The 16,065-nt window shown below is 33.4% G+C and overlaps 1 protein-coding gene across 1 annotated transcript; it reads right to left on the minus strand.

The window, feature by feature from the left end:
• Window positions 1–1,396: 1,396 nt before the first annotated feature.
• LOC134719000 (zinc finger protein OZF-like) lies at window positions 1,397–2,991 on the minus strand. Its single transcript, XM_063581898.1, has one exon. It carries the CDS (start codon window positions 2,926–2,928, stop codon window positions 1,480–1,482), a length of 1,449 nt encoding a protein of 482 aa, XP_063437968.1. The 5' UTR covers window positions 2,929–2,991; the 3' UTR covers window positions 1,397–1,479.
• Between the last annotated feature and the right edge of the window lie 13,074 nt (window positions 2,992–16,065).

Consider the following 16,065-nt stretch of genomic DNA (forward strand, 5'->3'; position numbering starts at 1 on the left):
GCCCATAATTTATACCTCACACCAAATGACAGGTATATGTTTCCATTCATCTATCAGTTTCCATTATTATACAACATGTACAACGGTGAACCCTCTTCTAAATACTTCAGGCCATAATAAACAAGAGTGCACACGCTGAAATGTCTCGCCTTCGTTACTAATCATTGATATTATGTTGATAAACCTAAATATAAAGCTTTATTACAACTTTCACATAAACTCAACATTAACCAAGAAAATGAAGCATTGATCAATGAACCATGAAAATGAGGTCAAGGTCAGATGAACCATGCCAGGCAGACATGTACAGCTAACAATTCTTCAATACAACAAATATAGTTGACTTATTGCTTATAGATTAAGAAAAACAGACCCAAACACAAACACTTAACACTTAGCAATGAAACGTGAAATTGAGGTCAAGGTCAAATAAAACCTATGTAACAGACATATAGATCATAAAATATTTCCATAAATCAAAAATAGTTGTCCTATAGCTAATGCATGAACTGATGAAGTATTAGCAAAATAGACCAAAACTCAAAAAATTAACTTTGACCACTGAACCATGAAAATGAGGTCAAGGTCAGATGACAGCTGTCAGCTAGACATGTACACCTTACAATCATTCCATACACCAAATATAGTAGACCTATTGCATATAGTATTGATAAGAGAAACAGGCCAAAACACAAAAACTTAACTATAACCACTGAACCATGAAAATGAGGTCAAGGTCAGATGACACCTGCCAGATGGACACGTACATCTTACAGTCCTTCCATACACCGAATATACTAGACCTATTGCTTATAGTATCTGAAATATGGACTTGACCACCAAAACTTAACCTTGTTCACTGATCCATGAAATGAGGTCGAGGTCAAGTGAAAACTGTTTGACAGGCATGAGGACCTTGCAAAGTACGCACATACTAATTATAGTTATCCAATAACTTATACTAAGAAAAAATTGAACATTACAAAAAATCTCAACTTTTTTTTCAAGTAGTCACTGAACCATGAAAATGAGGTCAAGGACATTGGACATATGACTGACGGAAAGTTCGTAACATGAGGCATCTATATACAAAGTATGAAGCATCCAGGTCTTCCACCTTCTGAAATAGAAAGCTTTTAAGAAGTGAGCTAACACCGCCGCCGTAGCCGCCGCCGGATCGCTATCCCTACATGTATGTCGAGCTTTCTGCAACAAAAGCTGCAGGCTCGACAATAATAGGTTTGTATGCCCAAACGCTACCTACCCCGAAAAAAACTGCCTACTCAAATTCTTTTATTGTCCTGATTTGAAGAAGTTTTTTTTTAATCAAATAGCATAAGCATGAAGACTAAAAAACATCTGATACTTCCAAATTTTTCTTTAAAAAAAAAAAAAAAAAGAAAATGCCTACCTACCTACCCACTGTCTCAACCTTTGGGTAGGGTTTGGGCAAACAAAATATTTCAAAGTGTGGCCGCCTCACATATCTAAGGGTTTGTAATCTGCTTTATCCTCAGTGTGTATTCTCATGTGTATCTTTAAACTGTCAAGTTGTTTAAACCATTTGCCACATACACCACAGTCACAAGGTTTATCACTTGTATGTGTTCTCATGTGAATCTGTAAACTATTATGATAACTAAACGCTTTCCTACATATATCACAGTCATAAGGTTTAACCCCTGTATGTGTTCTCATGTGAATCTGAAAACTATTATGATAACTAAACGCTTTCCCACATTTATCACAGTCATAAGGTTTATAGCCCGTATGTATTCTCATGTGCATTTGTAAACCAGCAAGCTGAGTAAACCTTTTACCACATACATCACACGCATGAGGTTTATCTCCAGTATGTATTCTCATATGATTTTTCAAACTACCATTCTCACTAAACCTTTTACCACACACATTACATTCATGAGGTTTGTAACCTGTATGTGTTCTTATGTGTCTCTGTAAATGACCAAGCTGACCGAACCTTTTATCACAGAGAACACAGATATGAGGTTTGTCACCTGTATGTGTTCCTATGTGTCTCTGTAAATGATCAAGCTGACTGAACCTTTTATCACAGAGAACACACTCATGAGGTTTGTCACCTGTATGTATTGTCATGTGTCTCTGTAAATTACTTTTCTCACTAAACCCCTTACCACATACATCACAGTTATAAGGTTTGTCACCTGTATGTGTTTTTGCATGTCTTTGTAAATTTCTTTTCTCACTAAATCCTTTACCACATACACAACAGTCATAAGGTTTGTCACCTGTATGTGTTTTTGCATGTGTTTTCAAATTACCTTGATCAATAAATCCTTTACCACATACATCACAGTCAAAAAGTTTAACACCTGTATGTGTTCTCATGTGTTTCTTTAAACTTCCTTGCTCACTAAATCTTTTACCACATTCATCACATTCATAAGGTGTGTCACCATGATGTATTCTCATGTGTCTTTGTACATAACGAAGCTGTCTGAATCCTTTACCACATAAATCACACTTATGAGGTTTTTCACTAGTATGTGTTTGCAAGTGGCTCTTTAGGTCATCATTTCGTTTAAATTCTTTAATACATACATCACATTTATAAGGTTTATCACCAGTATGTGTTCTCATGTGTTTCTGTAAGTTATCATTTTCACTAAACCCTTTCCCACAAACATCACATTTATGAGGTTTATCACCAGTATGTGTTCTCACGTGTCTTTTTAAATCACCCCTTTGACTAAATTCTTTAGCACATAAATCACATTTATAAGGTTTTTCACCCGTATGTGTACTCATGTGTCTCTTTAAGTTACCTCTTCGACTAAATGTTTTAGCACAGACATCACATTTATGTTGTGTTTTATCCTCCTGTGTGTCTAAGTGTCTCTGTATAGTACCGTTGGTTGTGCCTAAATCCTCTCCTCCCTCTAACATCTTAAAAGGTCCTCTTGATAATGTTTATCTCCAGTAGATGTGTTCCTGTACAACTCTGTCATGTCTGTAAGGAACAAACATTATTTAGACATATAAACCTTTTGATACCTTTCTGCAATTTACCTGGGAGTATAATAGTCCCAGAATTTACACATATAATATCATCATGACTGAGCAATGATCATGTATATAAAACTGATGGGGAATAGGAGGGGTCCTGATCATAAAATCATGGGCTTAAAACACGAAATCCCGGGCTTAAAAATACTAAATCCGGAGGTCCTGAAATCCGAAAAAAAGAAAATTTTCCCGGATCCCGAAAGAGTCAATCCCGAAATCCCTAGCTTTAAAACAGACGATCCCTGCGTCCCGAAAAAAGTTCCTATCCCCCTCATATCTATTTTGATATTGAATTCTCTCTTTGAATCAACTAATCATGTCGAATCAAAGAATTCAACTTTTCTATATAACTAATATAGTACAAAGGTGTAGATTAACTAGAGGCTCTAAAGAGCCTGTGTCGCTCACCTTGGTATATGTGAATTAAACAAAGGAAGCAGATCTAGACAGTTCATGACAAAATTGTGTTTAGGGGATTGTGATGTGTTTGAACATCTTACTTTACTGAACATTCTCGCTGCTTACAATTATCTCTATCAATAATGAACTTGTCCATGTAGTTTCAATGGAAAATGTTAGTAAAAATTTACAAATTTTATGAAAATTGTTTAAAAATTGATTATAGAGGACAATAATTTCTCAGAGGGTCAATTGACCATTTTGGTCATTTTGACTTATTTTTTAGTCTTAAATTGCTGTACATTATTGCTGTCTACAGTTCTATATATAATAATATTCAAGATAATAACCCAAAACAGCAAAATTTCCTTAAAATTACCAATTCAGGGGCAGCAACCTAACAACTAGTTGTCCGATTCATGTAAAAATTTCAGGGCAGATAGATCTTGACCAGATAAATAATTTAAATCCTTTGACAGATTTGCTCGAAATGCTTTGGTTTTTGAGTTATAAGCCAAAAACTGCATTTTACCCCTATGTTCTATTTTCAGCCGTAGTTGCCATCTTGGTTGGTTTGCCCGGTCACAAAACACAATTTCTAATCTAGATAGACTAATAATGATTCTGGCTATGTTTGGTAAAATTTGGCCCAGTAGTTTCAGAGGAGAAGATTTTTGTAAAAGTTAACTAAGACTTACTAAAAATGGTTAAAAATTTACTATTAAGGGTAATAACTCCTAAAGGGGTCACCTGACCATTTTGGTCCTGTTGACTTATTTGTAAATCTTACTTTGCTAAACATTTTCGGTGTTTACAGTTTATCTCTATCCATAATAATATTCAAGATAATATCCAAAAACAGCAAAATTTCCTTAAAATTACCAATTTAGGGGCAGCAACCCAACAACAGGTTGTTTCATTCACCTTAAAATTTCAGGGCAGATAGATCTTGACCAAATAAATAAATTTACCCCTTGTCAGATTTGCTCTAAATGCTTTGGTTTTTGAGTAATAACCAAAAACTGCATTTAACCTCCATGTTCTATTTTTAGCCGCGGCGGCCATCTTGGTTTTGGGGTCGGGTAAAAAAAAACACATATTTTAAACAAGATACATCAATGATGATTTAGGCCAGGTTTGGATTAATTTGGCCCTGTAGTTTCAGAGAAGAAGATTTTTGTAAAAGATCATGGAGATTTACGAAAAATGGTTAAAAATTTACTATAAAGGACAATAACTCCTAAAGGGGTCAACTGATTATTTTGGTCATGTTGACTTATTTGTAAATCTTACTTTGCTGAACAATATTGCTGTTTACAGTTTATTTCCATCTATTATAATATTCAAGATAATAACCAAAAACAGTAAAATTTCCTTAAAATTACCAATTTAGGGGCAGCAACCCAACAATGGGTTGTCTGATTCATCTGAAAATTTCAGGGCAGATAGATCTTGACCTGATAACTAATTTAACCCATATGTCAGATTTGCTCTAAATGCTTTGGTTTTTGAGTTATAAGCCGAAAACTGCATTTTACCCCTAAGTTCTAATTTTAGCCATGGCAGCCATCTTGGATGGTTGGCCGGGTAATTAAACACAAAGTTTAAACTAGATACATCAATGATGATTGTGGCCAAGTTTGATTTAATTTGGCCCGGTAGTTTCAGAGGAGAAGATTTTTGTAAAAGATCATGGATATTTACGAAAAATGGTTAAAAATTGACTATAAAGGGCAATAACTCCTAAAGGGGTCAACTGACCATTTTGGTCATGTTGACTTATTTGTAAATCTTACTTTACTGAACGTTATTGCTGTTTACAGTTTATCTCCATCTATAATAATATTCATGATAATAACCAACCAGATGCTCCGCAGGGCGTAGCTTTATACCACCGCAGAGGTTGAACCCTGAACGGTTGGGGCAAGTATGGATACAACATTCAAGCTGGATTCAACTCTAAATTTGGATTGTGATTAAATAGTTGACACAGCATAGGTTTCTGAGACAGAATGAATGTGTTCTAATGAACTTAATTTTTTTGTTTTCTCTTAGAGCAATTCACTATGCTGTTGAATATTAATCCTCTCAAAAAATGTTTGAAGAAATTTTCATTTTATTTATGAAATTTCATTTCAAATGAGAAAATTGAACCCAATTTTTTAATCACATCCCCCTTTCCCTTATTCCAAATTAATCTCAATTAAATTTCTAATGGAGTTTGCAACAAAAACTACTCATTTAAATACATCATAAGATATTAAGATGTAAAAAAACTGCTTGTTATCACTGAATGGTAAAGATTATTTTAATTTATCAGTTGGTAGTAAAAAGTGAATATACATTGTATATAACAAAGATTTGAGTTGATTCTGGACAAAGAAAGATAACTCCAATTAAAAAAAAAATATTGCTATTTCACAATATTGTGCAATTAGATATTTCTTGCTTACTATTCTGGACAAAGAAAGATAACTCTAATTAAAAAAAAATATTGCTATTTCACAATATTGTGCAATTAGATATTTCTTGCCATTGTGCAATACTGTGCAATTGAAAAGACTTGATATTGCACAATACTTAATATATTATTTTAGATCCTGATTTGGACCAACTTGAAAACTGGGCCCATAATAAAAAATCTAAGTACATGTTTGGATTCAGCACATCAAAGAACCCCAAGATTTCATTTTTTGTTAAAATCAAACTAAGTTTGGACTTTAATGTAGACCAATTTGAAAACAGGACCAAAAATGAAGAATCTACATACACAGTAAGATTTGGCATACCAAGAACCCCATTTATTCAATTTTTAATGAAATCAAACAAAGTTTAATTTTGGACCCTGATTTGGACCAACTTGAAAACTGGGCCAATAATCAAGAATCTAAATACATTTTTAGATTCAGCATATCAAAGAACCCAACCGATTAATTTTTTGACAAAATCAAATTAAGTTTAATTTTGGACCCTTTGGACCTTAATGTAGACCAATTTGAAAATGGGACCAAAAATTAAGAATCTACATACACAGTTAGATTCCGCATATCAAAGAACCCCAATTATTCAATTCTTGATGAAATCAAACAAAGTTTAATTGTGGACCCTTTGGGCCCCTTTTTCCTGAACTGTTAGGACAAAAACTCCCAAAATCAATACCAACCTTCCTTTATGGTCATAAACCTTGTGCTTAAATTTCATAGATTTCTATTTACTTATACTAAAGTTATGGTGCAAAAACCAAGAAAAATGCTTATTTTGGGTCCCTTTTTGGCCCCTAATTCCTAAACTGTTGGGACCTTAACTCCCAAAATCAATACCATCCTTCCTTTTGTGGTCATAAACATTGTGTTTAAATTTCATTGATTTCTATTAACTTAAACTAAAGTTATTGTGCGAAAACCAAGAATAATGCTTATTTGGGCCCTTTTTTGGCCCCTCATTCCGAAACTGTTGAAACCAAAACTCCCAAAATCAATCCCAACCTTTCTTTTGTAGTCATAAACCTTGTGTCAAAATTTCATAGATTTCTATTAACTTAAACTAAAGTTATAGCGCAAAAACCAAGAAAATGCTTATTTGGGCCCTTTTTGGCCCCTTATTCCTAAAATGTTGGGATCAAAACTCCCAAAATCAATACCAACCTTCCTTTTGTGGTCATTAACCTTGTGTTAAAATTTCATAGATTTCTATTCACTTTTACTAAAGTTAGAGTGCGAAAACTATAGTATTCGGACGACGACGACGACGACGACGACGACGACGACGCAGACGACGAAATTTTTTCAAAATTTGCGGTCGTATAAAAACAGTAAAATTTCCGTAAAAATTATCAATTTAGGGGCAGTAACCCAACAATGGGTTGTCTGATTTATCTATTTTTCAGGGCAGATAGATCTTGACCTGATAAACAATTTTTACACCTTGTCAGATTTGCTCTAAATGCTTTGGTTTTTGAGTTATAAGCCGAAAACTGCATTTTACCCCTATGTTCTATTTTTAGCCATGGCGGCCATTTTGGATGGTTGGCCGGGTAATTAAACACAAACTTTAAACAAGATACATCAATGATGATTGTGGCCAAGTTTGGTTTAATTTGGCCCAGTAGTTTCAGAGGAGAAGATTTTTGTAAAAGTTAACGACGACGGACGCAGGATGACGACGAAGACGACGACGACGACGGACGACGGACGCCAAGTGATGGGAAAAGCTCACTTGGCCTTTCGGCCAGGTGAGCTAAAAATTACACCACTGCAGGCCCTTTTGTTTTCCACGTAATTAATATTGCCAATAATTAAGAAGTTCCGGGTCGAGTCTGATACCGATACCAATAGTATATTCACCTGTTACCTATTACATTATCTGTACGTTCCGCATCTGACAGGCGCACCAACAAATGGTGTATTCATGATAAATATGCTATATACACGGGTCATAATCACAGGGTTGACACTACTAAATTGTCAAATTGTTACCTATTGTGGTATTGTAATCAGTAAGACTTTCTAAGATAACAATACGAATACTAAAAATCTGGACAAAAAATAAGGCGTATAGGTACAGTTTTCAATTTGTTAACGGGCATGACGTAAAACAGTGAATCAAAGAATTCAACTTTATTTATAACTAATATAGGACAATGCTGTTGATTAAAAAATACTCCATTCCAGGACCTTTTGTTTTCCAAATAATTAATATTACCAATAATTGATAAGTTCCAGTTCGACGGGTTCAAACAGAAAGATTTGAAAGCAGAGAGAACTGTGTATCTTATAATCGGCATGACTTTATCAGATGGCAATACTAATACTAAAATAAGGCTTGAGCATAGTTATACAATTTACTTCAGTCACGGACCCGCGATATCATGCCGGGGTGTGTTACCTTATCTGTACGTACCGCATCTGACAGGCGCACCACTAAACGGTGTATTTTATAGGATTTTGCTATAAACACGGGTCATAATCATAGGGTCAGATTGTTCCCTATTGTGTAGTATTTCAATCAGTAAGACTTTCTAAGATAACAATAAGAATACTAAAAATTTGGACTTGAAATAAGGCGTATAGATACAGTGAGTTTTCAATTTGTTAGCGGACATGACGTAAAACAGCGAATATAAGAATTCAACTTTAATTATAAATATTATAGGACAATGCTGTTGATTAAAAGATACTCCATTCCAGGACCTTTTGTTTTCCAAATAATTAATATTACCAATAATTGATAAGTTCCAGGTCGACGGGTTCAAACAGAAAAGCAGAGAAAACTCTGTATCTTATAATAGGTATGACTTTATCAGATGACAATACCAATACTAAAATAAGGCTTACGCATTGATATATATACTTTAATTCAGTAACGGGACCCCCGATATCACGGGTGTGTTCTAGTAGATACAATATATGTAAAATAAAAATATATTTATCATAATCTTACTACCTCATTGATGGATACCTCACATTTTCTTTATTCATATAAAGGACAAGAATGCTGCTACATGCAGAGCTCCAGATAAGCTGCGTATTTGCAGGATCACACAATAAAACTAATTCAAAATCCAATGCAATGCAATAGCCCATTGCAGAGTTCTAAAACCCAATACCCAATAATTTGTCGAAAACCATGAGTTGTTTAAGAAATAATTCATGGGGGCTTGAATATATCGTTATTTTACCACGGGTTGGCCCTTTATGACAAATATTTTACCCTGAGCGATAGCGAGGGGTAAAATATCGGCATAAAGGGACAACCCGTGGTAAAATCTAGATATATTCAAGCCCCCATGAATTATTTCGATTCTAATACGGCAACTTTTTTGGATCGAAGCGCTCTAGGTGGAGTCCATTATTTGCCGTTCCCATAAATTAACGCACTTTTAGATTGGCGTAAAAGAACGGAGCAAACAGAATAAGTGACATGCTCAAACTATTCACAAAACTTATTAAGATAGATTTGGATGAATTTTAATGATAACTTACTTATATGTCTTCTATGTATATAAAAAAATGGGCTTATACCACATTTTAGCATCGTTTGTTTATGATGATTTTCGGTTTCAAAAGCGTGTAATTACCCGTAAAATGCTTAAATTATAACGTCATCATTCTATGACGTCGGGTACTTCATTCATTAAAAAACATATGACGTGGGAGTACGATCGGAACAGCCAATGCAATATATTCATATTTTACCACGGGTGTGTACTCAAAGCGTTTGAAGGACGTCATGTTGGAATAACGCTTATAGTTGCTATTGTGTGGGTTATTTGCCCCTATCTATTACCTAGTCGTTGCATAAATCTTTTTTTGTAATATTAAAAAATCAGATATGTCCTTTCCTTCTGAAAATAGATTGTTGAAAGGGTCCCAGTTGCAATGTTTTTTCTAAAAAGTATGGTACACGTGGAGAGGAAAACATTTCGATCTTCACTGTCTTTATCAAATTTGCGTTAGCCATGTCGTCATAATTCTTTTCGTACTTCTCGGGACTTAATATAACATTTAGCAATGAATTAAAACGAAATGAAGTCAGCATAGGAATCCAAAAGTTCTAATAAGGGACAAGTAAATACAGAATTATGTAAATAAAATTAGACAAAAACCTTGTTTATTTTTAGTTCAAGAGTATATATATCGATATATTTCAGAGATGGGTCTGATTACTTTCAATGTAATTGATTAAATTACAATTACTTTGTCATTTGTACGATTAAATTAAATTTATGATTACATCATTTCTGAAAGTATCTGATTAAATTAATGATTACATTGGCAAAGTAATCATGATTACATCTGATTACAATGAATTTAAAAACATTTTGAATGATGTGAGTGAATCAACATTCAATATAACTATAGCATTTTTGAGAAAGTATTTTATTTGATACATTGTAAAATGATAACTTCAAATTAAACTTCATCTATTTAAATGTACACCAAATTTCACTACATATATATATATTACACATGTTACACTTTATCACCAATGATCTCTGAATTATTTTGAATTAAATTTAATGAAGATTTATAAAGAGTTTTTTGTTTGTCTTTTTACCTCTTTCATAATTTATATGTATTCCAAGGTGCAGTTTATGGAAGTTTAAATATGGATGAAATGAAGTTACCAGTTAACACTATGTTAAATTTTAATAGAAATGTTTAATCAAATTGTAAACAATATTTAAGTACTAAAAATCATTGCATTTTACATGTCCATTTTAAAAAAAATTAAACAACATATTTGTCCAACTTTTAATTTAGTTTGTGCTAATTATATAAATTTTCATGTCTGATTAATCTTTTATCATTTATCATACATTTCCCTACATCTATACCCAATTGGTCATTGCAATAAAAACAAACTTTAATTCGTCTCCTACCTGTCAATTCAAAGTTGACAAAAATCACAAAAATTAACAAAAGATTATAATTCAGGGTTTAAGAAAAGTATTACTTGAATATATAACAGTTATGTTCAAAAATTAATATGAAGATCATTATAAAACGATGAATATACATGTATGTACAATATCTTTTACTAAGATAAAGGGTATATAATTGTATGATATGTCACTGCTTAGGCTTATGATGACTTTTCAATACTGTAACAGTTTATCTTTTACTTAAAGTAGACATGCTTAAAGTAACTAAACCATTTTAGCATGTTAAAAATTTATCCAATATGAATAACAAAGAGGTTCATTTAATGACCAAAAACAGAATTTCAGATTTTTTTTCATTGTAATCAGAATGTAATCAAAAAGTAATCATAATTACAGGGTATTTTGAAAAGTAATTGATTAAATTAAATTACATGTAATCAGATTTTTGCCTGATTAATGATTACACTGATTACTTGAAAAATTGTAATCAATTACAGCTGATTTATGATTACCCCAAGTCTGATACATTTCATTTTAGTCGATGAGTGAACACACACATTCAATATCGTGTTATAGAAGCTTGAGGGGTGACTTGGAATTAATACTGCAATTGAAAAACTATTTCACTCAATTGAATAAAAAATGGAGGAGTTAAAACCCCAATTTGTTAATTCTAATCTGGAGCTCTGTGCATGTTAATGTCAACATTATTTACCAGGCTCACGACTCAGTGTTGACATGACTGAAGGCTGTACATGTTTGAACTTCAACCTTAGTCCAAATAATTATCACGTCTGGCTGGGTTATTTTTTTCTGAGAAGCTGCCACAGAAAAAATAAAGTACATTTTGTCATGTTTGTACATGCAACCTTTTCAGACGTCATAATTATTTGGATTTAATAATTAGCGTGAATATTCTATAGTAATCAAGATTATAGGTCAAAGAAATCCAAATAATTATGATTATGATGCTGTCCCAGAAAAAACAATGAAAATAGTCTTGCTGTCAACACCCCCCCCCCCCCCCCCAAAAAAAAAATGAATAAAATAAAATAAATAAAATATGCTTGCCAGACGTCATAATTCAAATTATTTGGACTACTTGACTTTTAATATATCATGATAATCATGATGATAATTGTTAACTTTTCAGGCATTGTACATGGTTGTGACTTGGATGGAAAGTTGTGATGTCTCATTGGAACATACATGTATGTCATATATTCTTATATACAGTAAATAAGCTGTTGGTTTCAGTGGCGGATCCAGGAGGAGAGTTTGGGGGTTGGAACTCCCCCCTTTTTGGACAATCAGTGCATTTGAATGGGGATAGTAAGCCCCACCCCCCCCCCCCCCCACCCCCACCCCCCTTTTCTCCCTTTTTTGTCTTGGGTTGGGAATCTCCCTTTTTAAAATGGGTGAATCAGCCCCTGGGTTTTATAATTTTGCAATCATAACCAGTAAAATATAAATACATACATGTATATGTTTCTCTCACAGGGGCTCGGTTAGCAGATTAAAATTTTGTAAATCAATGTTTTTAATTTATTTTTTATTATTTCCTGTCTATTTGCATTACTATATTAACGTATTTCACATTGCCATCACTATTTCTTTGTTTTCTGGCAATGTGCAGTTTACTATCCATATCCATATACTAAAAAAACCTAAAGGGATCTAAGTCGCCATCTTAGTTTAAACATATTTATATATAGTGGATTGGGAAACAAGTTTTACAACTTATATTAATCCCTTTCCACTTTGCGGGTGGAGTGCTGCCTTGTAGCGGCATTAGCCTACTCTTTTTCGAAATCTACAAGGGTGTCTTTTACGTGCAAGAGATATGACTCTCTCTTAACACAGGTCAGCCATTTATCCTCCCCGTTCGACGGACTATCATCGTTTCCGTAAGACCATACTCGCAAATGGTGTCAAGGGAGAGCCGAAAATTGAGTTCCTGAAATTTTCATCCCAAACGGGAATCGAACCAGGAACCTTTGTGTTGGTAGTCCAATGCACTTACCACTACACCAAGGCCATCTTGAATTGCCTTCCCTACTTTAGATAAAATATAATTAAAAATATTAATAAATTATTGCATACCTTACAACAGCCTCATTTTCTTCCAAAATTATTCTTCTATCACATAGATATAGGAAGATGTGGGGTGAGTGCCAATGAGCATATTTTGATTTGAGGATTAACAGAACACTTACACAGCTTCAGTTGCATTCGTGTCAGAATATTCAAATTTCCCGGCGAAAGCAACGTATCATTCGGAAACTTTTGGGTCGATGCGTTTACCACAACGATAAATCCCTATAAACAGACGAGTGCTGTCCCTTGATTTATTATTACATATCGAGCGCAAAATTATTAACCATGTTAACGAATTGAACCTTTCTTCAAACGGGGTAACATAAATCATTGACTTTTTCGTAGACACATCAATAAAATGAAGAAGTTACTTAAAATATTGACACATTCAACGGGATTTATAAGGTTTACCAACAGAACCAGGATATGAAAAAAGGGGGAGGGCGGGTTGGTAGGTCAACTTGGAGTAATACTTTGAAAAAAGTATATTAACTTATCATACATGCATGTATGAAGTTCAATCAGAAGGCCCCTTTTCAACATACATACATACTCCTCTGATTATATAAGTGTTGTACTGCATATATCCATGATTTGAAAAATATCGGGACGATGTCAGAAATACAACCCGATAGTTTGGGACAATCATTTGATATTTTCAATGGGCGGAAGGATAGGAGGATTTTCTGATATTGAAACAACACATGCACTAACTGTTCAAAGACATTTTTGTTTGATATTTAATTTATATGAAGGATATCTTGGTGTGGTAAACGCATCAACCCGGAAGTTTCCGAATGATACTTTGCTTTCGCCGGGAAATTTGAATATTCTGACACGAATGCAACTTAAGCTGCGTAAGTGTTCTGTTAATCCACAAATCAAAATATGCATGTGATAGAAGAATAATTTCGGAAGAAAATGAGGGCTGTTGTAAGGTATGCAATAATTCATTAATATTTTTAATTATATTTTATCTAAAGTAGGGAAGGCAATTCAAGATGGCGACTTAGATCCCTTTAGGTTTTTTTCAGTATATCGATATGGATAGTAAACTGCACATTGCCAGAAAACAAAGAAATAGAAATGGCAACATGAAATCAGTTAATATGGGGACGAAGTCCTCAATAACAGTAGAAAATTCAATAAAATAAAATACGGGAAAATTTCCCGAATTTTTCATTGTACTAATGAACTCAAAATCGTTCAATTTTTTTTATGTCATGTTTTGAAATCTGGACTTGCGCAAAAATCTACAATATACTTCCTTTTTCCGGTCTCTTTTGTATGAATCTTTATTAAGTAAAATATATATTTATCAGTCTAGTATAAATAGGAAGGAACACAATCCCCAATTTCATTTTTAATATTCCTTGATGTGAAAAAACGTTACCTGATGATAGCGTTTCTTGGTTTACATTGCATATGACGTCATAACTTAAATAAAGTCCCAACTAAAATCCCTAACAACAAAACCGAAATCGGTATTTCTGTTTCTTTTTTTTTTAACAAATATTTAAGTTACAAAAAAAAAAATTATACAGACTTCATCCCCATTTACAGGTAATGCCTGCCTCATATTACAGTAATGCAAATAGACAGGAAATAATAAAAAATAAATTAAAAAACATTGATTTACAAAATGTTAATCTGCTAACCGAGCCCCTGTGGTTTCTCTCTGTCATAACACAACAGTTGAACGTTTTAATTATTTACGATCATTAACCGTCTCAAAATAGCAAATACAAGTCTGCACGAGTGAGTACTATCTTGTTTAGCTTTCACGTTATAAACATCATCAAGTCTACCTATATGTTAGTCACTCCGGTTTGTAAAATATAACATAATCATTGTCTTCCCATCTTTGTTTACTTTCTCTTTTCAGGGATAATATAGGTGGAGGGAAAGAAACCAACGTTATCATTCCAGATCCCCTACCTAAATTATCTGAAAGTTTCTCCTATGTCAGGCGAACCACAATCACGGTGAAGATATTATAAGGATTCGATACAAAACAAATGCGTGCATTATTCATTTATCAAGGACTTATGTAATATAGGGTAGTAAGATTTTTATGAGTAGACATAATATGGCATTATGCATTTAATTCTACTACCTATATATATAGCCTAGCAAGCATTAAATTATGATGATTAAATTATAATAGCACAAGTATTAAATGGCTTCTTTTTTAATATAAGACATTTAAACCAGCATGTGTCCACATGTCTCTCTGCATAGGCGGATCAAGGGGGGGGGGGGCCTAGGCCCCTCCCTTTTGTGGAAAAAAATTGGTTGATTATGAATTCTTTTATATGGATTCACTGAAACATGACTGGAGCGCCCCCTTTTAGGTCAGTCAGTACGCCCCCCCCCCTTTTTAGGAAAAATTCTGGATCCGCCATTGCTCTGTGAGTTAAACCTCTTAAATCCAGTTATATTTAGTCATATATAGTCAAGGACTTGTATAGTAGGAATAAGTGAATAAACCACATGATATAAAAACCATGACTATTTTTTTTTCAAGGACTAGCCAGAGACATATATGTCTCTGGACTAGCCAAATCATTAGAATGCAAGGCCAAACGTACTAATAATGAAAACACTGAGAGGAATTCAAGCTCCCGAGAAATACAGTTAAAACTTTATTAGAACATGTTAAAGTAGCACATCAAAAGTTTTAAACTATATATCACAACTTATTGGTAGTAGACGAATAGGGTGAGAGAAAAACACCTCAACAAAAATTGTACTAAAATAAGCTTATTTTTAGGTAATTGAAATGTGTTTTAACGTATTGCTACTATCATTACATTGTGGAGAAACCTTTCTTTGGTGTTTCTCACGGATGCAATACATAAGAAATGTCTTTGAAACCCTTACTTCCGGTAATATTCAAAATGGCGGACATAGAAATATAAATTATTTATTTTAATATTCAATTTTTTTTCAAAATGTAAAGAAAATGTTATTTTTTTGTGCTGGTCATAAAATTTCTGACGTTAAGTAATCCTCAAAACCACTAGTCTAATTCTATTCTGTTGTAAATGTTTAAATTCAAATTTAACACTTCCAGAAAAACAAACAAAAACAATATGGCGATAATTTCAAGATGAGTCCTCAATCCATTATATCTT

This window comes from Mytilus trossulus, chromosome 5 (genome assembly GCF_036588685.1).
Source record: "Mytilus trossulus isolate FHL-02 chromosome 5, PNRI_Mtr1.1.1.hap1, whole genome shotgun sequence".
In the NCBI taxonomy this organism is placed as follows: Eukaryota; Metazoa; Mollusca; class Bivalvia; order Mytilida; family Mytilidae; genus Mytilus; species Mytilus trossulus.

What these genes read in the sequence shown, in the direction of transcription:
- LOC134719000 (XM_063581898.1), bottom strand. Translation starts at nt 2,928, where the DNA reads ATGTTAGAGGGAGGAGAGGATTTAGGCACAACCAACGGTACTATACAG.